The following is a 24,920-nucleotide window of genomic DNA, read 5'->3' on the forward strand; positions in this document are numbered from 1 at the left end:
ACTAAAACTAGACCCATGTCTATCACCATGCACTAAACTAAAGTCAAAATGGATGAAAGATCTAAATATTAAAACAAAAACACTGAATCTACTGGAAGAGGAAGTAAGTAGAAAATTCAAAGACATATGTGTAGGGAGAGACTTCATGAACAAAACTCAAACCGCACAGGAAATACTCCAAATAATCAACAACTGGGATCTCATCTTATTAAAAAGCTTTTGCACATCAAAAGAAATCACCAACAGAGTAAAAAGACAACCCTCAGAGTGGGAAAAAATTTTAGCCAACTGCCCCTCAGACAAAGGGCTTATATTTAAAATTTATAAAAAGTGAAAAAAATCAGAACCTCCAGATTTAAAGACCTGATCCAAAAATGGGCATCTGAGATGAATACACACTTCTCTGATAGACATACAAATGGCAAATACATGAAAAAAATGTTCAACATCATTCAAGAGATGCAAATTAAAACACTGAGATTCCATCATCCCAGAAAGAGTGGCTGGCATTACAAAATCAACCAATAACAAATGTTGGGGCGGCTATGGGAGAAAAGGAACCCTTCTCCACTCTTCGTGGGAGTGTAGACTGGTGCAACCACTGTGGAAATCAATGTGGAGATTCCTCAAAAAACTAGGATTAGAGTTCCCATTTGACCCAGCTATTCCCCTTGTGGGTATTTTCCCAGAAGAATTAAAATCATCATACCACAGCAATATATGTGCACCCATGTTTATAGCAGCACAATTTGTAATAGCTAAATCTTGGAAACAACACAAATGTCCATCACCGAGGAATGGATAAAAAAGATATGGTATTTTTATACAATGGAGAACTACTCAGCTCTAAATAAGGATAAAGTAGAGACCTTTATAGGTAAGTAAATGGATGCAACTAGAGATCATACTCATAAGTGAAATAAATTAATCTTGCATGTATAAACATCATATTGTCTCCCTAATGTAAGAAGTGGAAAGAGTAAATAAGATCCAAATGTGAATAGATATTGGGAAATGGGAAGAAAACAAGAAGAAAGAGAATTTGGATGGGAGAAAGGAGAAAAGAAGGAAGGGAAAAGGAAAAGTTAAGACAGCTATACTACTAATTTCTATTAGTTCAATGAAAAGAAAGTTCTGTGCTAATATCATTTGATCAATTTTTCATGCCTATATCTTATAATCTGAGCAACTACTTTGAAGACAACAATAAGCAATGTACTAACCATTGTTACTCTCCTACTATCTTGTTTTGAAATTTTGTGTCATTGTTTTTATTATTTTTTTCTCTTAAAATTAAAAAAATTAAAAACTAAGAAGTGGAAAGTGGATGGTAAGATCCAGGTTTCTGACTGTTGGAGAGAGAAGTTACAGAGAAAAAATTAGAATGAAGCATGTTGTACTGAATTGGAGTTAGAATGAATTCATTTTCAGCTTATTAAGGTTGTAGATGAATAAATGAATAGTTATAGCTATATATGCATGCATGGGTTAATGCACCTACATATATTTCATAGCTCCAACCTCTGAGAAAGCAGAGGAATAATGATACCCAGGAGTAACAAGCATGTCTAGTGTTCATGTCTTGGAATCTAATGCCATTCTTAAGTAAGAGAAAACAAGTCTCTAAGAGAAACAGCTGATCCAAGGCCTGGAGAAAGGGATAAACAAGATGAGGCTGGAGCATCTCATGGTGCTGGAAAGCAAGGAAGTGCTTTTAAAAATGAAGATGTCTTAGTTACTTTTCTTGTTGCTGAGACAAAATACCAGAAACCCAAAGTTAAAGGAAGAAAGGTTTATGTGGTTCAGAGTCTTTAGAGGTTTCAGTCTACAGTTGGCTGGCTCCAAAGCAGGGTGGCATGGCAAAGGGGCATCGCAGAGGAGTGACCGTTCATAGTGGGCAGAATGCAGGAAGGCAGCAAAGCAGTGAAATAGCAAGCAGGAAGCAACAAGCAGTGACCTTTCTCCTTTTCCTTATATCTTTCCAGGCTACCCATCCTTAGGGCAGGTAGCACTGACCCCCAGGTTGAGGCAGCCTAAATCCTAGCATCAAACTGATTCAATCGTAGCATCACATCCATGATCCCAGCAGCAAGCACCTAAGATCCAGCCACCTCCAAAAAGCCCCACCTATGACTGCATGAAGTTTTGTGGGGACATCTAGATACAGCCATAACAGAAGGCATGCTAAGGGCCAAGGAGCCAACCCAAAGAGCTCCAGTGGCCAAAACTAAAACAATATGAGCTACAAAATCAATATAGTAAGATTATAACCTTAAGGATAAAGTACACTTGAGTCTGCACTAATATAAATTACTGACTGCATTACTAAATAGAGACAGACTGGGTAAGACTTACTTAAAGGAAAATTCCAAATAACTTACATAAATACTCTCTTCTTTAAGAAATGGAACATAATACAGTATCTGCTCAATCTTAAATGTGAGCTGTGCTTAATAACTTATTTCTAAAAATAAGACTATGGCAACCAGGAAAGTCACTTCACGTGGGAAAAATCTGGCAAATTTATGTTGGCTGAGAACCAGGTCCATATCATCGTGGTAAGCATGCAAACCAGACCTGATGTATTCAGGATGGCAATTCTTCCTGTGTTCTTTCCCTGCAAAATGTTAAAACTTCAGTCTAATCCTTACACAAGTCGAGTAAACTCCAAGTGAGGGACATTCTTCAAAAACACCTGACCAGTGCTTTTTGAAACTCCCAAGGTCATGTAAAACAAGCAAAGTCAGAGAAACTGTCAAGCCCAGAAGAGAATAGGGAGAAATGATAACTAAGTATAATGTGATATGGCGGCATAGAATCTGGGACAGAACAGGACACTGGGAGAAATTGGTGAAACTCAAATTATGGCAGTTATTGAATGGTAACACACTGATGTTGGATTGTAGATGTGACAAATGCACACCGTAACATGAGATGGTGTCACAGGGGAATCTGAGTGAGAACTGCATAGAACCACACTATATCTGCATGTAAATATAAACTATTTCAAAATATTTACTTTTGAAAATCAGAGGGGGAAAAGCATGAGCTCTTCAATAAGTGGTGCTGTCTAAGTTGTTTGTCCATATAGGTTAAATGTTATTTTCTAAAATAAATTCAAGATGGATAAAAGATCAATATGTACAAATCAATACTGCATAATTTTTTTAACAAATGGTATGACTTGGAGTTAGGGATGATATTTTCAAAGAACACACAAACAGGACAAACCCTAAAGGGAATAATTTATAAAGTTGACTGTATTAATATTAAAATCTTCTCACAATAAAAATGCTGTAAAGAAAATAAAATATGAGCCACAGAGTCGAAGAAAATGTATTCATATAAGATGTGCATAATACAACTGAACAAAAGCAAAAAAAATCTAAGTAGTAAATGTGCAGAAGAAGAAGCCCTAGTAGAAATAATTATGAAAAACTGGTTAGTCTCACTTCTAACCAGGAAGTGGTGAATTAATATAGTCTAAAGATAGCACGTGATACTGATCTGATTTTGAAAATTGAAAAGTCAGGAATCATCAAATATTCACAGTGTTGATAGGCAGTGTGTACTCTCACACACAGCTACTGTCAGTGTAAACTTGCAAAACCACATTAGAGAGTAATTTGGCAATAGCTAATAAAATTAAACAGGCCCATAATCATGAGCCAGCAGTTATATTTCAGGGTACATATCCCAAGGAGCACATCTAGGATCCCCACGGCGGGCTTGTCAATGGTGTTGTGCTGGCAAAATATTGACACATTCAAATGTGAGCAGGGATGTATGAATGCAATGTAACTTATCATTAAACTATATGTCACCATATGGCATCTAAATAAATAGATTAGACCTATGCATCTCAGATATTGATTGTAAAACTCAATATAAAAGATTTTCTACTATATGTAGATTACATATGGTTCAATACCATTTATACACATTCTGAAGAATTACATACAAGATAGGGAATTACCCATATAAATGTACAATGATACCAAAGATATTAAGTTTAGGATATTTAAAATATATTAAAATAGTAAAATAACTATATACTTTATTTACAGATGCATATATATAAACTCAGTACATTCTGAATTCATGTCAATAAATTGTACCTATAGTTGGAAAAAAAATGCAACTGGGTATAAATTTAAATGTATTTTCAACAGTATCCAAAAGATTTTGTTTCAAAAAACATAATTAAAGCAATCAATTCAGTAACATTAGATACATACCAATGGTGTGGCATAAGTCTTACACTATTTTTTAAGATTTTTCACGTTTAAGTGTTTTCTATAAAAACCAAGGGAATTAATGAGATGTGAACTATAATAAAAATGTAAGTTTTGAGCAGCCCTGAATTCATTTACATATAGAACAAATATTTAACAACTCTGGGTAATTTTGGCTACGGAAAAGGAATACAGACTCACAATTTTTGCAATGTAAATATAATAACTAAAGATGGAAAGTAAGGTTTAGAGAAATGGGAAGATATGTGTGTATGATAATTCCCTTAGTTTGCATCAGAGAGGTTCAAATAATTGAAGCAAAGACTTCAGCAGTATGCCAATTTGTTCAGCTTCTCCAATTTGACTTTATAACTACAGAAGAATAATTTAGGAATGAATATTTTTTGTGAACAAGAAGGATCTATCAAATTCAGGGATCACTTTAGCTTTGTATTATATTCATTTTTCCTCAAAGTTAGATAAAAATAAATCTAATAATTTTTACTAAAAATAGCTTGAAGCTATGATCATATTGTTTCTTAGATTACCTTTCTCTATCCTTTCATAAATGTGCAGAGCCAGACATGCAAAATTATTTTCTTAAAACAAACATATTGATTACTTGGACAGGAGGGAAAAACTTTGATGATTTTTTTCTAATTTTTTTAATTTGAAGGTTTGGGTAAGAGTAAGAAATATTAACAAAGAGCAATACAATCATGATTAGCTTCCAACGCATATAGCAAAGAGAATACAGAGCAATGTGGTAGAAACAGGCCGTCTGTGCAAAGAGAGTTTGAAGAAAAGAGCACCAAGGAAACTGGAAAAGTTCAAGAAAGATTCAAGGCTCTGAGCAGACTGGGAGAGACTTCAAAGAGACTGAAATTTCAAAGGAACTGAAGGACAACGGCATGCACACTGAAGAGGAGGTGGCAGGGAGCTAACCTGAAAATAACTGGTTTACTGACAGTGAAGGGACTATATTTAAAAGTGTAGGGAATACAGTATATTAATGACACAATTTCAATAGAGGGAGGTGGCATTAGGACTGGCATGTGAAAAGTGCTGGCAAAGCCAAGAAAAAAGGGATTGTACAGAGTCTGGCAGGTCACCAAGAATGTACAGAGGATGGAGTTCTTGAGAAGATGCTGGAGTGGGAAATTATGAGTGTTCCAGGAAGACGAGGAGAGCAAAGAGTTCCAGGACAGAAAAAGGAAAGCAGTGAATGTAAAGCACAGAGCGAGACATGTTATGACTCAGCTACCAGGTATGCGAGGCAACTTGAAGAAGCTGAATGGGTAGGTGAGGGCTAGGATCCTCTTATCTCAGTGCTGCTGGAGGAGCTGGACCACTAGCAGGAACCCCTTAAGGCCTGCTCCTTGGGGAAACCCAGCAGGTACATAGTGGAGGCACTGGGAAACACTGTAACCCAATGTGATCAGTCTGTTAAAGAGAATCACAGAAGGTACTGGGCTAAAAACACAGAAAACAATGGGTGTAAACACATGTAGAGGTAGAGAGGCAGCCGTCCAGGTGTATTTGCTTCAGAAATACAGCAATTTGAGAAATATGTGTGAGCAAGACAAAATTCTCTGTTGGAGAATTCTTTCCCATGGGAAATTAGGACAGTCTAGGGGAGGGGTGACTGAGTGACCAGGTGGACAGTGACACTTTACCACTAGTGAATGCTGGTGGAGTGGTGTGGAGTCAAGCTAATGAGCTTGGTGCTAAACAAACTGTGTTTAGGTGCCTGGCCTACACCAGGGCCTCAGGTATCACACTGCTATTATCCGATGGTAACTGAAGCCTTCGGAGTGGTGGCACTGGGCACTGCAAGCTCCATGTGGAGATTGGAAAGGCATGACTCAGGCATCCCCTATCCTGTACTTAAGTGACATGTTTTTAGGCAGCCTGTCATATTTCATTTATCCATCTAGTTGGCTTCAGCACTCTCTACCATCCTGTTGATATCATCTATAATCTCAAGTTTGTCAGTCAACATCTTAGCCACTTCGGGCTTTCCAGCTGAAGATGGTTTCTGGTGAGCACCCGCTACTGTCCCAGCTTTCTAATCAAATTAACATAAAAGGGATAAAATGTCACATTATCACCCAAAAATTACAACTTAGTAAAACGGCAAACCTGCCATTTCTACACAAGCATTTTCGTGACTGAGAGCAAAAGCCTGGAAGAAAACAGCTAAAAGTGACAAATCAACAGATGAGATATGAAGGGAAATGTTAATAAAATGAAGAATTACAGGACAGGGAGTGGAGCTGCTCAAATATATTCCACGTGAACAGTAGAAAAAAACAGAATAAATTGTACAAAGGTCTCACTTTTACCATGAACTTACAGTAAAAGAATAAAGAAATTAAAATAAAGTAAAAATAAAAGAGATAACAGTTACAGAGAGTAGAGAACAGAGCACCAATGTATAGGAGCTGTTGAAATACATGCAAACAACTTTAACAGAAATAATAACCAATTTATAACTGAAGAAAAGTACCCTCAAAAACAGCAAAGCCATAAAAAACTCAGCATGAGAAGTGAAAGACCTCACCATGTTTTAAAGAAATCCAATGAAAACAAACAAATCCTACATGTACACATGCTGTTGGGGCTTGTGTCTAGATGTCCCACCAAAGCATCAGGCAGTCACAGGTGGGACTCTTGGGAGGTGGTTGGATCTAGGGTATGTGATGATGGGATTAAGGATGTTATGCTAGGATTAAAGGTGTGATGCTGGGACTAAGGGTGCCTCACGTTGAGTGTAAGTGTTACTGGTTCAAAGGGTGGTAGCCTGGATGGAATATAAGGGACAGAAAAAAGGCTTGCTGCAGCTGCTGCTTCTGTGGCTGCCATCGCCTGTCTGCTGCCACTGCCTGCTCTGATTACCACCCTGCTTTGGAGCCAGAGAATTATGGACTGAAACCTCTGCAACCTGTGAGCTAAATAAACCTTTTGTCCTTTAACTTTGGGCAACAGGTATTTTGTCTCTACAACGAGAAAACTAAGATGCATGCTAGCAAAAACATGTCAAAAAATCCTATAAGAATATTTTTAAAGAAGAAAATGATTCAGAGAAATAAAACTCAGTATTTCATTCTTTCTTCTGGATTCCTACAGGCTAGAGAATATAAACTTGGATCCAAGTGAAGTTATCTTTTATATATAAAGAACCAGATATGAACCAAATCTGCAGAAATGCAGAAATTTAGAAAATGCCTGTGCTCTATTGTTGAAATACCTGTTGAAAACCAATCGAGTTAAATTTATAGTAAGACTACAAATACAGAGAAACTATATACAAAGTGATTCTCAGATTTTCCAAAAACTTAATTCACAGGACAAATACCTAATTTATTAAAATTATCTGAAGGAAAAGGGTTCTGATAGACCATACCTGTTTCAACACACCATGAATTACATCTGAAATGAAACAACTATAAATTAAAATACAATATTACATTTTTATACTTTGTACAATTTTTAATTGTCTAGATTTAATATGTAAGCCTGACTATTGTTGAACACAATGGTTCTAAACTCAGAACTTTATGCCATTCAACTGCAAAATCATTTGTCAATTCAGCCCAAATAGTAGTTTATTAATGCTCTGAGACAGTTTTTCATCAATACCAAAACTATTTCATTGTACAATTGCATTTTCCTTCTTATCCACAAGATTACAATGTAAGATTGTCAAATGCATTTCTGAAATCAAGACTCAAGAGGTTTGTAGAGTTTCCTGATTTGCCAGTCTAATAGGCCTATCAAAAACAAAGAAATAGGAAGTGGAAGAGGTTAGCCTAACCCAACATGATCTGTTCTCAGGGAATTGTTGCTACTTCCTAGGGAGCACTTTTTCCTTCCTAAGTGTTCACACTTCTTCTTTCAAATAAATCACTTATAAATATTGCCACAGTTGTACATCAAATTCACAGACAGAAGAAAGCTAAAATTCAATAATAATTCAACTGTTTTACAAAAAGTTGGATATTTAACCAACTCCTACACTCACATTATTACAATTTCAAATGTTATCAGCAGAACATGGCAAACATACCTACCAAATGCACACAAGTTATTCCAATGTCGTGGAATTGTTTTCTAGCTGAACCTGGAAATAGACTTTTAAAAAGCATCAAGGGAAAGATAGAATTATTTACTGAGGACTAACACCACCAACACCATGCTGGATCTGGGGATGTCTAATTTAATTAGCTGACATAATAAGCCACTGAACTGGTATGGTTGTGTCTATTTTGGAGGAGAGAAATCTAAGGCTCCAATGTATATAAAATGTTTCTCTAAAATCAGACAGTCAGCAAGCCACTGTGCTAACACAAAGACTGAATCCACTGTAATATGATGCCTTGATACATGTACACCCATGTTAATAACAGCAAGTCATAGCAGATAAATCTTGGAAGTGGCTTATATGTCAATCAACAGATGAATAGATACAGAAAATGTGGTGTTTCCAGGCAATGGAGCACTAGTCTGCCATAAAGAAGGATAGACTTGAGGCATTTATAGGGAAATGGATGTATGTTGAAACATCATAATGGTAAGTCAAATAAATCAGACATACATGCTTAAATATCACGTGGATTCTCTTATATAAGAAACCTGTACTGTAAATAAAGAGCAAAGTAAAAGATAGTAGAAAATAGGGAAATAGATCTTTTTCAAAAGGAAAGAAAGGGGACCAAGAGATGGAGGGAGGGGGAAGGAAGGATGGGAAAGGGTATGAAAAAAAGAATTAAGATGTGCTGTGTACCTGGACCAACTCCCCACATGGAGTGTGATCATCGTGTACCGCAAAGATGTACTATTAAAAAGATAAACACTGAATAAAAAGACTGAATCCAGTGGTATTTATACGGCAGCAGTGATTCTCTTTTACTTTTTTGTACATCAACACCAAGCAGGATTCCGAAAGCAGTGACCACCTCTTCTTTCCTTGGGTTTTTTAGTCAAAATGAGAGTTTAGATATCAAATCTAAAATGTTTTTTCCCAGCAACTTTTCCCTGTTCTGTAATTTGGCCCCCTGTGCCCACTCCCAAGTGGACATCCCTCCTTCAGTCTCTAGCAGTAGACCACAGCCCCCATGCTGCTGTCAGCTCTCTGACCTCATGGGGAGCCTGGGATCTCCCCATGGCCACCTTCCTCATGAAGATCCTAGTGACTCGATGACATTTCATCATTTATGGGTACTTTCCTCTTGAACTACACGTCACCTCGGACCTCAAAATGTCCTCTCTTCTGAAATCTGCCTTCCTGTGCCTGGTTCCCCTTTCCTTTTCTTATCTATAACAATAAAGTGTGGTAGAACCATTTCTCTCCACAATGTATCATTTCTTGCAATACCAACAGATTAGTTTTTTTCTTATTTTAAAAATGTGAACATCACCACATAGCTCCAAATCTGCTGTAAATAGTCTGGCTGTCTTCCAAGTCACTTGGCCTGCATTTGTAAGAATGGACGCTTACTGAAGATCCAAGAATATCTAGGCTGTCAGAGGAAGGGGATGGTTCCGCAGACCCTGACTGAAAAAAGCTGTGACCAGCTCACCTGCCAGAGCATAAATCCTATCACATCCCAGGTGGCCCCATTCCCAGCCATCACTGTAACCTTTGTGCTTCCATATCACGCCATCCAAGCCACACGGGCAGTGTGCTCTCGGCAGGAATTCCTCCCCCTGCATTCACTAGCAGGCCCATGCATGCTATTTTCTCTCCACACCTACTCTTTTCTTCTCCCAGACTGATTTTATTACCATTTAATTATCTGCTGACTGTATGTGACCTAAGTCTCCTGCTCCACTGTCCACTCATTCATGCATTTATCCAACTCCTACTGAGGGCTGAGTGTCAAGCCCTTTGCTTAGCATGGAGAACTCTCATCTAAATATGATATCATTTCTATCCTCAAAGAGGTCAAATCTAATGAAAGAGAGCACTTATAGATGAACAGTAATAACTCAATTTAATAAGCTCAGTAATAGAAACACCAGGAGAATAAATAAGCAAACAGCTACAATTCAATTTAAGAAGTTTTATATAAGAGCTGCCATAGAAAATAGTAAGGAAGAAAATCCTGCAAGACCAAAAAATAAATTGTTGCATCCTAAAAATTTCAAACTCCTGAACTGGCTAAGAACAGGAGGTATATTGCAGTGTTCATCAAGGCTTAGCAATCTGTGGCCAGATGGCACCTGCATGGAACTACCGAAGTCAGGCTGGAAAAGTGGTAAGATCATAGAAGGTGCGGCACTAAGAAAATGCAACTTTAACCTGAACATTATGGGGACCCGCCGCAGGTGACAAGCCTGTGAATAACTTGACCAGAATTTCTTTTACAAAGGTTTATCTACTGGCACTATGGAGGAAGGTCTGAAAGAAAAAAAGAGGTGAGAGAAAGGTAAATCAGAAGATTTTAGTAATGAGTGAAGTGGTCATCAGTACCTACATATGGCAGAGAATATCACATGAAACATACTGGAGATTTAGGAGGCAGAATAGATAGAATCTAGTGACAACAGAGTTTTTGGAGAGTGTGGTCCAGGAAGATATATAAACATACCCAACATTCTGCTTAGCTAAAAAAAAAAAGAAAAAAAAAAAAAAAGCACTACCACCATAACAACAAAAATGAAGGGGAAGAACAGGATGGAAAACTGCAGCACAGGGATTTTTTTGTACATACCTACTATCTATCATTATGGATAGATGTGTGTCAGTACAGATGTATCAAAACTTGTGAAATGTACAACACAGAGTAATGAATCCTAAGTAAACTATGGCCTTCAGTTAATAATAGCCCATCAATTATCAGCCCAGCGATTCTAACAAATGCATCACACTAAGATGTAAGTCATAGGGGAAAGTAGGGAAAGGAAGAAGGAACTATATAGAAACTCTGTACTTTCCAATCAACTTTCATGTAAACCTAAAACTGATCCAAAGAAGTTCATTAATTTTATTTAACAAACTAATTTGGGGTTTCCCCCCACAATGCACACATCCACTTTAGGTTAGCCATGGGAGGGTCATCTTCCTGAGCATGTCCACAAAGGAAGCATGTGGAGGTGCTGCCTCTGCACTTTCCTAAGAACTCAGCATCTGCTTCAGAAGACTGGACTCAGTTCCCCTGCTGTTCCTTTGACAACCAGATGCCATGGTTCTAGATAAGACATGGTGGAGTGCCATGCCCCCATTCCAGGAGCTGTGTGTCACGCTTTCCCCTTGGGAACCAGATTTCTTGGAACTATACATACTGTGCATTCATAAGTCTGAGCAGTAATACAAATTCTACAGCCAGGCTGTGCATATGCGTGACTTCTCATGGCTATAAAGTCTGGATGTTTTCAATTCATGAATCTCACTATTCAAAAGTGTGTGCATAGACTGCAGACTGCATTCCTGACTATGCCAATGGATCTATAAATACAGGAGCAATAGAATAATGACAAATATCAAACAACCAAAAGAAGTGAAAAAGGAGCTGGGCATGGTGGCACATGCCTGTAATCTCAGCACTTGCGAGGCTAAGGTAGGAGGATCCTTGTGAGTTCAAGGTCAGCCTGGGCTACAAAGTGAGTTCAAGATCAGCCTGAACTGCATAGTGAGACTCTGTCTCAAGAAGACAAAAAACAAAAACAAACAAACAGAAAAAGAAATGGAAAATCTCCAATTTGCCCTTACAAAAAGATGTCTTGCCAACACTTCTTAACCAGACATTGATTAGTATACATGACAGAAGAATTTGTTCTTAAATTATAAGTGAATTAATACGATAAAAACCCTCAAACACAAACATTCAAGCCAGCTTCTTGCATGTGAAATTTTAAATGGAGCAACATCCAAGGAACAGAAAGCACAGGATACATAACTTGAGAGTATAAACAACATTCAAGATTTTCCAGCTACTGCAGACAGGCCTCAAGGGTCTGCAATTCAACATCTAAGAGTGTTTATTCAACTTTAGATGGGTCTGAAACCAAAAAAGACTTTTTAAATCCCTAGAATTAAACTCTATCATCAACTATCCCACAAATTGCTGATTTTAAAAGTACTCACACACATACACACACACACACACACACACACATCTGCTTTCAGTAATTAATTATCCAATTAGCATACGTGTGGATATGTACAGTGTCAGACATTGTGTTAAGCATTGTTTACACAGAAACAAAACAAACTCAGTCCCTCAATGACAGAGTTCATAATCTAGAGTTATAATGTATATTAAACAAAAACATAAGTACACTGATATGTAACTACACAGTGTAATAATTGCTAAGAAAGAGAAGTTCTGAGAGGGGGTCTATACAAGAGAACAATAAAAAGGGTTTATATAACCTGCAAGTTATGCAGACAGGCCACTCCGAGGTGACACGTGAGCAAAGACTTGAAGGATGAGTCAAAGTTGACTTGGTAAAAAGCAAAGGGAAGAATGTTCTACAAATATATAGTTGATGTAAAGGCCATAGACAAGAAACAGCCTGTCATGTTCAAGGAGCAGGCAAAAACCAGGAAAGAAAGAGTACTGGAAGATGAGATTACACACAGCTGGACAGAGAGAGACCATGCAGCATGCCCTGACCATGCCACAGAAAGGCTTGAAATCACTTGGGCTCATTTTCCACTTGCTCGTAATTCTTTTCACCATTCTAAATCATTTGCATTTACATGTAAATTATTAAAATCTTGTCATTGTTATCCTTTTTAAAAGTCTGCTAGAGTTTTGATGGTTTTCATTCATTCTATTGCTCAATCATAAAGATTTGCCATCTCAACAATAGTGAATCTCCCACTCCATGAATATTGGATACCACTACATTTATTTAGATCTTCTTTAATTTTCTCAGCTTCATTTTACAGTTTTCAGAGTATAACTGATCTATTTTGAAACATATATCCCTAAAAGTTATTTGTTTTGATGCTATTATAATTGTTGAGTTATTTTTATTTTCTGATTTTGTTTCTTACAACATATGAGAATTTATTTATGATATTGTATTTTATTAGAAAGTCATGAGGATGTCCTACAAAGACCATCAAGTCATCATGAAAGAGTTCTACTTTTTCAATCAAGTTCACTCTCCTATATTTCTTTTATACTTACTGCTCAGGTAAAAAACTCTGCTAAAATGTTGTCCTTATCTTAGAAAAAAAGCAGTCAAGACTTCATCACTAGTTATTCAGTAATAATCAGCTCTCTGCTTAATCCCTTTATCAAGTTGTGGAAGTTTCCTTTTATTTCTTTTTATTTATTTTCAATCATGAATAGGCATTGATTGTGTCAGATGCTCTTCTACATCAATTGAGATGATCATATGATTCTTCTATACTTTTCATAGTAAATTACACTGATTTGTTCTCAAATGTTAAAACAAGCTTGTATCTCAGGGATAACATTTCAGCTTCATATGATGCATTATCATTTTTATTTATTACCTGATTCAGCCTGTTAATATTTTGTTGAGAACTTTTGAATCTAAGTTCAAGGAAGATATTGACCCATCATTTTATTTTCTTGCACTATCTTTTTCTGCTTTTGGCATCATCCTGATGTCAGTTTCATTAAATGTTTTTTAAATGATTCTCTCCTCCATTTTGTGAAATAATACATGATTAGTATGATTTCTCTAAATGTTGTACTAGTGACACCACCTGGGCCTGAATTTCATAAATGGCAAGATGTTTGCTTACAAACCCAATATCTTGTTTTAAAAGAAATGAATCCATTTCATCCAGATTGTTGAATTTATTGCCATAAAGTTGTGTATAGTATTGCCTTATTATTGTCTTGATGTCTAAGGAGTCTATGAGGATCTCAACTTTCATTCCTGATGCTCGTAATTTCAGTTTTCTCTCATTTATTTTTCTTGATTAGTCTCCTTTTGGGTTTGTCAACTTTATTAAATTTATAAAAAGCCAGCTTTTGCTTTTCTAATTCTTTTTACTACATATATTCCACTTATTTTTTCAAAATAATGTGAAAATATGGAAGTTCTTTATTTCCCTCCTCTCACAGGCGGGGCTTCCTGAAGGTGAGGGTTACGGGGACAATGTACCCGCCAGGGAGTTCAGCAGGGATTGTGCTGCTGGAAGGCAGTGCCTGGTCAGAGTTGGTGGCCAAAGGGGTGTGACCTAAAGGTTCTCTTCCTGGCTCCTGCCTTGGCCCTTTGCCTCCTGGCCTGCATTCCCTGAGCAGCTTTCTTGTGCTAGGTTCCTCTGCCACGCCATTTCTGCCCAGTGCCAGCAGTCTATGAACTACAACCTTGAGCCAAAATAAACCTCTCCTCCTCAAAGTTTCTGGTGTCGGACAACATGTCCTAGGGACAAGAAAGTGACTAAGACAGAGGGAGATAAGAAGCTTGAATTTAAGAAAACAAATTAGACAATTTTTTGTTTCTAATATCGCCACTATGTTAAACTATAAACTTACCTTTAAGCACTATTTTAGCTTGATTCCACAATTGTATATGCTCTCTTTTCATTATCATTTAGTTAGAAATATTTAAAATTTTTATTTTCTTTGATATGTGGGTTATTTTAGAATTATACTTTATTACTGTAGATTTTCTAGTTTATTTTCACTTGTTTATAATTTAACTTAATTGTGATGCTAGGACATACTCAGAATTTACTCTTAAAATTTATTGAAACAACTCTATGAATCAACACACGGTCTCTGCTAATGAATGTTCTGTGTATACTTCAAAAATGTGTACTTTGCAATTTTGGGGTAAAGTGTTATATAAATGTCTAGTGTGTCAAGTTAGTTGGTGGTTTTGTTTTGATTTTCTATAGCTTTATTGGCTTTTTGTTTACTTGTTCTGACAGTTTCTAAGAGAATGAGGTTAAATTTTTGACTGTTTAACACTTTTCTATTTCCTCTATTATATCTAGCAGATTTTACCTCATAAGCTTTAATGTTCCATTATTAAGTGTATACATTTTTAAGACTGTTGTCTTCCTGGTAAAAATTATTCCTCCTACTATTATTCAGTATTTCTTTCCCTTATGATACTCAGTGGTAAAGGTCTTCTCTGTGAGGTTATATTGATACGGCCCCATCAGCTTTCTTGTGCTTACCATTTGCGTAAAATGTTTCCCTTCCCTCTCAGTCCACCTGTGCGTTTATGTTTAAAAAACCTCTATAGAGTATATGCTTCCAGTTTTACAGGGGTTAATGATGGAAGGCCAAGTCCCACGCCTGGTCGTCCATCTTGGTGTATACAGCAATTCCCACAGTACCTTTTTCATCAGTATTAACAAATGAGTATTGTTAATATGTACCACCTTTTTTTCCAGTTTGTGGCACCCCAAATGCAAAGAGAGATGTGCAAGATACATGTAAGATATAGCCTACTACTTCAAGCTATCAGAAATTCAGAAGGCACATTTTTTTCTTCACTAGAAGCATTGACTTCTAAGCCTCAATGTGAATTCAATCACTTGGGGATGCAGTTGCTTATAGATTCTGAGTCAAGAGATCTGAGATAAGGTCTGAGATAAGACCTGAGATTTCACATCAGGACAGTGAGACTAGTCAATGTCCACCCCTTTGAAGAGAGGAATTTAACAGTATGTGGTATCTCATGGAGAGTCATCCACATCTTCCATGTCAGAGGTCACAAACCTGAATGTCTTCATGGTTTAAGATTGGCTTGTGAAAGTGGGAAGGCAGCAGGAGCAAAAAAAGAGTGATGAGACAAAGGGCAACTGAAAGAGTGCATGCACCACCAAAAGCATTCAAATTAAAAAACTGAAGACACTGCCACCCAGAAAAACTAGCATGGAGTTCAGATCATTCCCAACTATTTATGATTCTTATTTAATGTCTTTGTCCATTATTAATTTAACAATGGAATCCTTACATCCCCAATAACAATGATCCATGTATAAATAATCTATAATTTCACTCTCCAAAGAGAAGTTAATACACATAGCCTTGCCCACTTCATAATTTTTTCTTCACTTCATCGACAAATAAACCTTTTAAAATCTTGACACAGATGTCATTAAAACACATGTATATTTTTACTTCTCATTAGACCTCGTCTTATCAATGTGCCTTTAAGTTTCTTCTGTATCTTTGCATGAATTGCAAGTTCCTTTCCTCTTGGTGTTAAATAACATCCACTGTCTGGATGGACTATGGGATTTTTATCCACTGGCCTACTGAAGAACATCTTAGTTGCTGGAAAGTTTTGAAAGTCATGAATGAAGTTTTTGTAAAGACCTATGTGCATGTTTCTACATGGCTATATGGTTTCTACATGGCTATATGTTTTCAACCAGTCTGGACAAACAATAAAAACTGTGGGTGCTAAATTTTGTGGTAAGCATGTTTAGTTTTGGAAGAAATTGCCAAAGTGTCTTTCATGGTGGGCTATGTCGTGAGCACCAAGGAAGAGTTCTTGTTAATTCCCATTCCACCAGCATTCAGAATGGTCGATGCCTGGCACTGCGGCCATCGACACAGGTGTGTCATGGAATCCTGCTGCAGTTTCAATGTGCAATTCTGTAATAGCACATAACACTGAGCATCTTTTCATATGTTTGTTTGCCATGTGGATATCTTTTTTGGTGCAATATCTGTTCAGATCTTTTTCCCAACTTTTAAATGGATTTTTTTCCTTATTGTTGAGTTTGAAGAGTTCTTTGTAATTTTTGGAGATTGGTCATTTATGTTATATGTTTTTGAAATATTTTCCTCCCAAATGGTGACTTGTCTTTTCACTCTTGTAACAATGTCTTTCACAGAAATTTAAAATTTTAATGAAACCCAACTTATCCACTTTTTCTATTATGTATCATGTTTTTGCTATTATGTCAAGGAAGTCATCACCAAGACCAAATCCATCCAGATATTCAGTTAATCATACGACTTCTTCAATAATGTTACAATTTAAAATTGAAACTTTACAACAAACGGGTATATATGAAGCCTATTTCTTTACACCAAGAAAAAGGAAAACTACCCTGGGCTACTTGAGACTTCTGATAAACTCAGTCTTTTTTTCTCCCCTCTAAAATTAGGTATAGTTTGTGGGTACTGTACATGTATAAAACTGCCTTTATAGATTGCTTATCTTCCCTTATCTTGGCACAAGGATTTATCTGTAGGAAGCATTTGCTCACTTTAATTTACCAATCCTCATGTTTCCAAATTCAATAAACAGATGAGCAAATAATTTAAATTGCCACTATATCAACTTCTCTGCTTCACCTTTATAGGCATAGGATTAGAATGGTCAAGTGAATAACATCATCTAGCCAATTGATCCCAGTTCCAAAGTGCAGTTGCCTGCTTCCTATACTATGATCTTCTTTCTCACACATGATCCCAAATCACAGAGCAGTTCCTTTGACTACTGAGGGCCTTGTCAACAACAACAAACAACAATAGCATCAACCATTCAGATGGCCCTTTCTGTGTACAGGTAATGTTCTAAGCTTTAAATTGGTTAATTTCCCCCATAACCCTGAGGGAGATCAGTGGTATTCTTATCACTGTGTATGGATGAGAAAAGAGAAGCACAGAGAGATTAAGTGCTCTGCACAAGATCACATAGCTAGGAAACGGAAAGGAAAATATGAATTTGGGCAGTCAAATTACAATGTCTATGTTCCTAACAACTCTACCATGTTACCTCTGGGTCATATTACTGTGCTCCTCCTTTCCAACATGAGGCTGTAAGATAAATGTGACCCTTCTGAAAATACGGTGCTACTCACCTAGGGGTTTTAGTCAAAATATTTCCTACATACAGGCATCAGTGAAAAAGACGGATTATAGCAGTGATGGTAAACCTATGGCACATATGCAGCAGCAAGCTTTTTGAATCACTGAAAGCTCTAAAAGGTTCGTTATCACTGGACTATAGCATCTTACCACTTGCCAATGCCAACTTTTTCGAATTACTCTGCTTTCATGATAATAGGTGTACATTTATGGGAAACTGTCGTGGAGATGAAGATAATTACAACATTTTGACACTTTCATATTGAATCAAGTGAGATATGCTCTCCTCGGTGAGTATATTTCATACCCAAATAATGGGTAAAAATTTCCTCCCTGGGTCAACACACCCTTGCTCTTTAGAAGATTCATTTCTTTTTGATACAAACATCTTTTGTATCTTTTAGGAAGTGTGTAAGCTTATGAATATTTGCATGGACACAGAGTGGAATATAATAATTTCTAAACATATATATTCCTTTAAATTGATAAGCTGAAAATTACATAGATTAATAAGAAAGATGTTGATAAAGAGAGGAAGAGTTATCCATCATTCATCCTTCCAGACACATGATAGAATGACCAGGAATTTTTAAACTACAGTGAATCATATGTTCCGAACAATGGAAGGATGCTACCCACTTAGACACTCTAAGATTTTTGGAGGAGAGGGGAAGAAATAAATGGGAAACTCTAACGCATCTTACTCTGAAAAGGCATCATCTCAGTGGATTTCTTTTTATACCTACAGAGACAAGAAATTTAAAGTAGCAATAATGCAAAGCCCCTGGATTCCTTTCAGCTCTGCTGGGTACCATATGCAAAAACCCCAGGTCACTGCCATTTCTCTCTGACAAATAGTAATTTGTCAGTAAAGTGCAGAAAATAGTAATGCTGGGAGGAGGTTAAGAAAAACTACACTGTGGCTTTTCTTACTGTTGGAGGGGCTGGATCAGTAAGAATTCTAGAATCAGAAACTTCATCATCGGGACAAAAAACTCAAAAGGAAAATATTTCACTAAGCCATAGTACTAGTCGTGGGAATTTACATCCTAGTTTCCACTTCCGCTCACAACCCAGAGTGAGACTGGAAGGGATGATTCTAACTGTAGACAAGTGTATTACTAGCAGGTCCAAGGAATACCTTCATGCCATATTCAAGACTAAACAATAAACACAGTATGTAGGCATAAGTAAAGTTTTCAGTACAAAGAAATAATACGTAAATATGTTCACATGATATCACATTAATGACCCAGGAGACCATAGTGTTGGCCAACATGCTGGAGATTTTAAAAATTATTTGTTTCTGTGAAAGGTATAAACTACTACAGCAAGGGCTGTATGACAAAAATTAAAGATGAATTTCATGAAACTGTGATTGAGAAAAAAGATACAAAAAAGTGGAGAATGTGATAAAGGGGAAATGAAAACATATAAGTAAAATTTCTCTAGTCACTATCATTGCTAACAGGCATATGAAGACTAATGAAAATCTAATCAGAACTGTGGAAGACAAACTGAGAAGCTACCCCAAAATGAACGAGAAAATGGAGATTAATTGAAAACTCTCAAAGAGAGGGTAAGAAATATGGGGTACTCATATGAAGAGTTAATGTTCCTGAAAACAAGATAAGGATAGGTGGGTAAAAAAAATAGAAAAACTTCCTTATTAATTATATTAAATGATAATGGATTAAACTTTCTATTTAAAAGTACAAGTTTAAGAGAATGGATTTTAAAAAGCATGATCCAACTGTCTTCTATACAAACAACTCACTAAACATTCAAAAACACATACAGTGAATGAAAAAGAATAGAAAAAGGTATACCACGTGAACAGTAAAAAGAAGAGAACAAGCGTGGCTATATTTTTACCAGGCGAAATAGACTTTATGTCAAAAATTATCACAAGACACAAGGAAAATTATTACATAATGATAAATGGGTCAATTTAATAAATATAACTCTGTGTACATGTCCAATATTTTCACACCTACACAACAAAACTGAAGGGGTAAATAGCAATACAGGAAGAGTGAAGGCTTTCATAAGCCCACTTTTAACAATAGATAGATCATTCTCACAGAAAATAAAAAAAATACAAAACAAACTATAATAATAAACAAATAGAGAACATTCCATCCAAAAATAAACTAAAATAATAGACAAATAGAGAACATTCCATCCAAAAATAAACTAAAATAATAGACAAATAGAGAACATTCCATCCAACAGCACCCAAACTCACATTCTTTTCACACCCACATGGAACTTTCTCCAATATCAATTACTTGTTAGACCAAAAGACAACTGTAACAAATTTAAAGTCAAAATCATATCAAGTATCTTTTGCAATAACAATGCTGTCAAACCAGAAAGCAGTAACAGATTTGGAAAATTTGAAAGATATGGAGATTAAACACCACACTCCTGAACAACCAAATAAGAAGTCAAAAGAAATATCTAGAAAATATTTTAAGACAAATGAAAATGGAAATTCAACCTAGCAAAACTACATTAAAAACAATGAAAGACCTCAAATAAACAAGTTAACTTTAAAATGCAAAGAACAGGGGGTGAGGTAGGGAGAAGAAGCCCTAAGTTAGCAGAAAAAGGAAATAAAAATTAGGAAAGAAATAAATGAAATAGAGACTAAAAGTTATTGAAAAGATAAACAATTGACAAAACTTTAGCTATACTAATGGAAGACGATTCAAAATCATAAATGAACAGAAACAATTGGTACCACACAAGTACAAGGAGCACAAGGCTATTGCTGTTACCCGCTGCCCTGTGGCAGCACATTATTTTCCTTTTTGCTCCCCTTTTGTTTCTCTTTGTGCCCTTCCCTAAGTCCTGGTCAGAGTAGGTGTGATCAGCACTTATGGAAAGGATGCCTGATTTAGTCAAATGATGTGCTCCCATGAAAAACAGGAGGCCACCATTGTCTTAGGACCAGAAGTTTGAAAAATTAGATATTAGATTCAAACTGAGCTGGTCTGAACTAATTTAGAAGCCACCCTGGCTGGCGCTTGCCCTCCAGCCACATTGGCAGGTGTTTCCATTGTAAATGTCCAACTCATCAGCTCCAGGACTGTTCAGAGTCTCCATGACAACTCTCAAAACTGATCACATATATGGTCAAGTGAGGAAGGAAGGTGAAATTCCTAGAGACAAGGTGGCGACTTCTTGGAAAAAGTTATGAATATTCTTCCCACTAGTTAATCTCCATGCCCCTTCCAATCCCCCAAATGCATATAACTTCATTTTTATGCTTTGCTGGAGGGACTGATCTGAGAACTGTCCTCTGCCCTTCCTCTGCCCTTCACTGGCTGCTAAGTCCTCCCTCTGCTCCAGCACCCTCTCATGTGGTTACTGGCTATGCTCTGGAGAGTTAAAGAAGCAAGATTTGGCTCAAAACTGGGTAACAATAGCAGCTTTATTCAAAATTGCCAAGAACTGGAAGCAACCCAGATGTCCTTCTTTAGTGAACGGTTAAATGCACTGTGGGACATGGGATACTAGCCATCAGTAAGAGCAGTGAGCTGGGAACACACATCACCACAGAGATTAATTTTTAAGGAACTACAGAGTTTTTAAAAACCTACAGCCAAATGATATTACTTATTTTATTTATATAACATGTTTGAAATGACAAAATTTTAGAAATGGAGAAAAACTAATGGCTGCCAGGTGTTAGGAACCAGATGGGACAGGAGAAAATGTAGAGGAGGATGGTGCGTCTGTGAAAGGACAACATAAGGTGTCATGGCAAAGCAACTATTGCATATCTTTACTGTAGAGGTAGATACACAAACCTCACAGAATAGAATGTATACAGACACACACATACACACACACACCCCTACACTCATGAGCACAAGTATAAGAGGGGAAACCTAAATGAAATCAGTTCATTACATCTATGTCAATAGCCTGGTTGTAATAAAATACCATCATTTTGCAAAATGTTGTACTGGGGATAACTAAGTAAAGGATCCAAGGGGACCTCTCTGCATTACTTCTTACAACTTCTTGTGAATCCATAATTCTCTCAATAAAAATGTCAATTTAATGAAGACACCAGATAATAGCACACTGAACCTTGGATCCAAGTCAAGGAATTCAACTCAATAAGCAGGTGTGAGCCAGAGAAGCTGGTTAAGTAAGGATGACTGGATAAAGCTGTGGATCAAAAGGACCAACATAATGATAGGAGGGCAATGGGTTAAAGAAGTTATGAAAGACAGGAACTCTGAAAACCATACTCAGGGCTTGACTGAGAGATAATATTGAAGCCAACATTGTACCCAGTGAAGTGTGGGACAGACTCATGCCTACACCACTTGGACCACATATCCAACTCACATTTACTTTGTCCAAAGTTTTTTGGGGAAATGTTCCTTTATTTGGGAATCTTCTCATAAAATAAAGGCATTTCAATGAAGACAAAACCTTAATCCTTAACTTTAATAATGTTATAATTTTATAGATGTAAATGAAAATAATTTTTCTACTTGAGATAATTGGATTATTTTAAAAAAATAATTTCAAGATGTTTGAAGATTTGAAAAATATATTAGGCTTTTGATTTCAATTAATTTTAACTAAATGTTGATAAAATTTTTGATTAAATGAGTTTGCAAATCAATGTTTAAATGTCTGAGGAAATTTAATTTGCTGAGTTTAACATCTGGATGTATTACTTTTGTAAGGCATATTTAAATGCTCAGATTAATATCATTTCATGAATTTATACATTTACATAATTGTGCATGAAATAAAATACAACAGGATGAAGTTCTTTGCTTGAACTAAAATAATTCCAAGCATCCCACTGCGGATCCGGAATCTGAGTTCGTCTCTGCCTCTGTTCTCCCCGCCAGAGGTAACTCCTCTTTAAAGCTTTTTGGAGCTCATGGTCCTGGGTCAGGAAGCAGAATGGGCTTACCTTATGGGGTTGTCCATCCGAGACACTGTGAGGAAGGCAGCGAGATTGGCAGTGTAGGAAGAGCACACGATGAGGGTGAAGAGCCACCAGCTGCCCATCACAATGCGCAGGGCCATGGAGTTCATAGAACTTTCGCCACCTGAGGAGACAGGCACAGGGGATGGGCCAAGGCACCAACATATCTGACCCCAGGGAGATGCACCCTCTACCGCCAGGGACACAGACTGCCACCATGGATGCTCTGGGCAGCACGAGAGTGACTGCCAGCAGTGCATTTCCTTTAAGGAAAGATATGAAAGCCACCAATCTTGGAAAAGGACAAAGAAATGTTAGGTTTGGTGTTTAGAAGTGGGAAGTTTCATCAGAGTACCAAGAAGAGCACCTGATCATCAGAATCTCATAGAAGATTCTGCTTTGCAGTGGTACGAACTTCCGGGGCCAGTACTTGATGGAAAGTCCTTTTGCAATTTCAGATTCACAAAGAGAAGACAGGAATTCTGTGAATATAGAATTACTTCATACCTGGTGGGTTCCCCACTTTTCTTTTCAACCAGAGAAATGAGATATAGCATGTCACTGTTATTAATATTCAGCTCTCACTAGATGATTTTTCCCGGCACTTTTAGCAATCATTGCATGTAACTTTCAGTAAGAAGCTGCCTCTCTGAGGCCAATTATTTCCTTTGGTCCCTTAGGGGGTAGCTGAAGAAAGCTTCTCCCTGCCTATTCTCCTCACATAACCTTGTAAAGCTTTTGCCATGGCACAAACAAGGCCAAGATTCACATTTAAGAACATTGCAATTTGTCCTTCCCAGTTAAAATTGCACAATCCTGTAACTCATCACCGCATGGAAGAGCTATCCAGACCTCTTAGGTAGGAGATTGTGAATCTCAAGAATGGCTGGAGTGCTGGTTAGGTGATTGCAACACAAATGTGATTTTTTTCCCCCAGTAAGCCTCCAGGTTTAAGCAATCTTAAACTTGACAACCTCACATGCATATCAATCATCTAATGTGGGAGGGGAGAAAAGTGCTAACATAACTCCAAAGTTAATTTTATTTAAAGTGGAGAATCAGGATTTCACATTGAGTTCCTTGTTGTCGTTTCACTGAATTTCTGGTACTACTTAGAGAAATTGGGTGCATCATAATATTAGCACTGTCCTAGAGACAAAATAAAATTGCATCGAAAATGACTTTGGTGAGACGCATCTGAAAACTTCAAACTGAATAAATTCTTCCAGGGAAACCAGAAGGTACCTTGTTGGACGAAAGCTCCATAGACAATCCAGATGGCGCTGTGCAGCGTGGCAGATGCAGAGGGTCGAGGCTGGGTGGCGCTCTGAGCCTTCATAGCCTGTATCCGGTTCAACACGAATATCAGCACACCCACCACGGGGATGGCAGCCGCAATGCAGGCCCACACCGCAAAGTCAAACGGAGCAAAAAGAGAGAAGATGCTGATTTTCTCCTCGGGCTTTTTCATTAGAATCCCCACCGAATAGTCCATGTAGCGCTTGCTGAAGTCCACAACGCTCTCCCGCTCAGGGGTGATGGTAATGGCCGAGATGGCCACGTCTGCCCTCTGAAAGGCAAAGCAGCTCATCAGAGAGCACTGCGCAGGGTAGTCCCAGCTCAGATCTGCCATCGCCCCCCGCCCCTCGTAGCTCCGTTCGCAAGTAAGCAACACTACCGCCGTGTCCATTACCTCCTTCACCCTGCAATCGTGTCTCCCAAACCTACAAAGGCCTAGAAATGTCTGGAGAGGAGTCCAAGAAAACACCTTTGTTTTTCTGAGCTGCAGTTTATCTTCACTTTCTTACTGCTTCCCTAGCAAACTTGATCTCCTTTCTCTGATCCGTGTTTCCTTTTATACTGTACCTCCCACCACGAAGACCTTCTATCTCCTATGCTGATCTGAATCCTCCCCATATAACAAGGCTGTGATCAGACTCCCTG

General features: G+C 37.4%; 1 protein-coding gene across 1 annotated transcript in view; it reads right to left on the reverse strand.

Moving 5' to 3' along the window:
- Grid1 (glutamate receptor, ionotropic, delta 1) overlaps positions 1 to 24,920 on the reverse strand; it is a 661,017-nt gene that overhangs the window by 99,282 nt on the left and 536,815 nt on the right. Inside the window, exons 12-13 of the mRNA XM_013506310.1 lie at positions 24,222 to 24,546; positions 22,962 to 23,100 (exon numbers count right to left, since the gene is read on the reverse strand). Coding sequence (XP_013361764.1) covers positions 22,962 to 23,100; positions 24,222 to 24,546 — 464 coding nt within the window. The remainder of the gene's footprint in view (positions 1 to 22,961; positions 23,101 to 24,221; positions 24,547 to 24,920) is intronic.

The sequence above is a fragment of the Chinchilla lanigera genome, unplaced genomic scaffold, assembly GCF_000276665.1.
Source record: "Chinchilla lanigera isolate Chin_1 unplaced genomic scaffold, ChiLan1.0 scaffold00109, whole genome shotgun sequence".
Taxonomy (NCBI): Eukaryota; Metazoa; Chordata; class Mammalia; order Rodentia; family Chinchillidae; genus Chinchilla; species Chinchilla lanigera.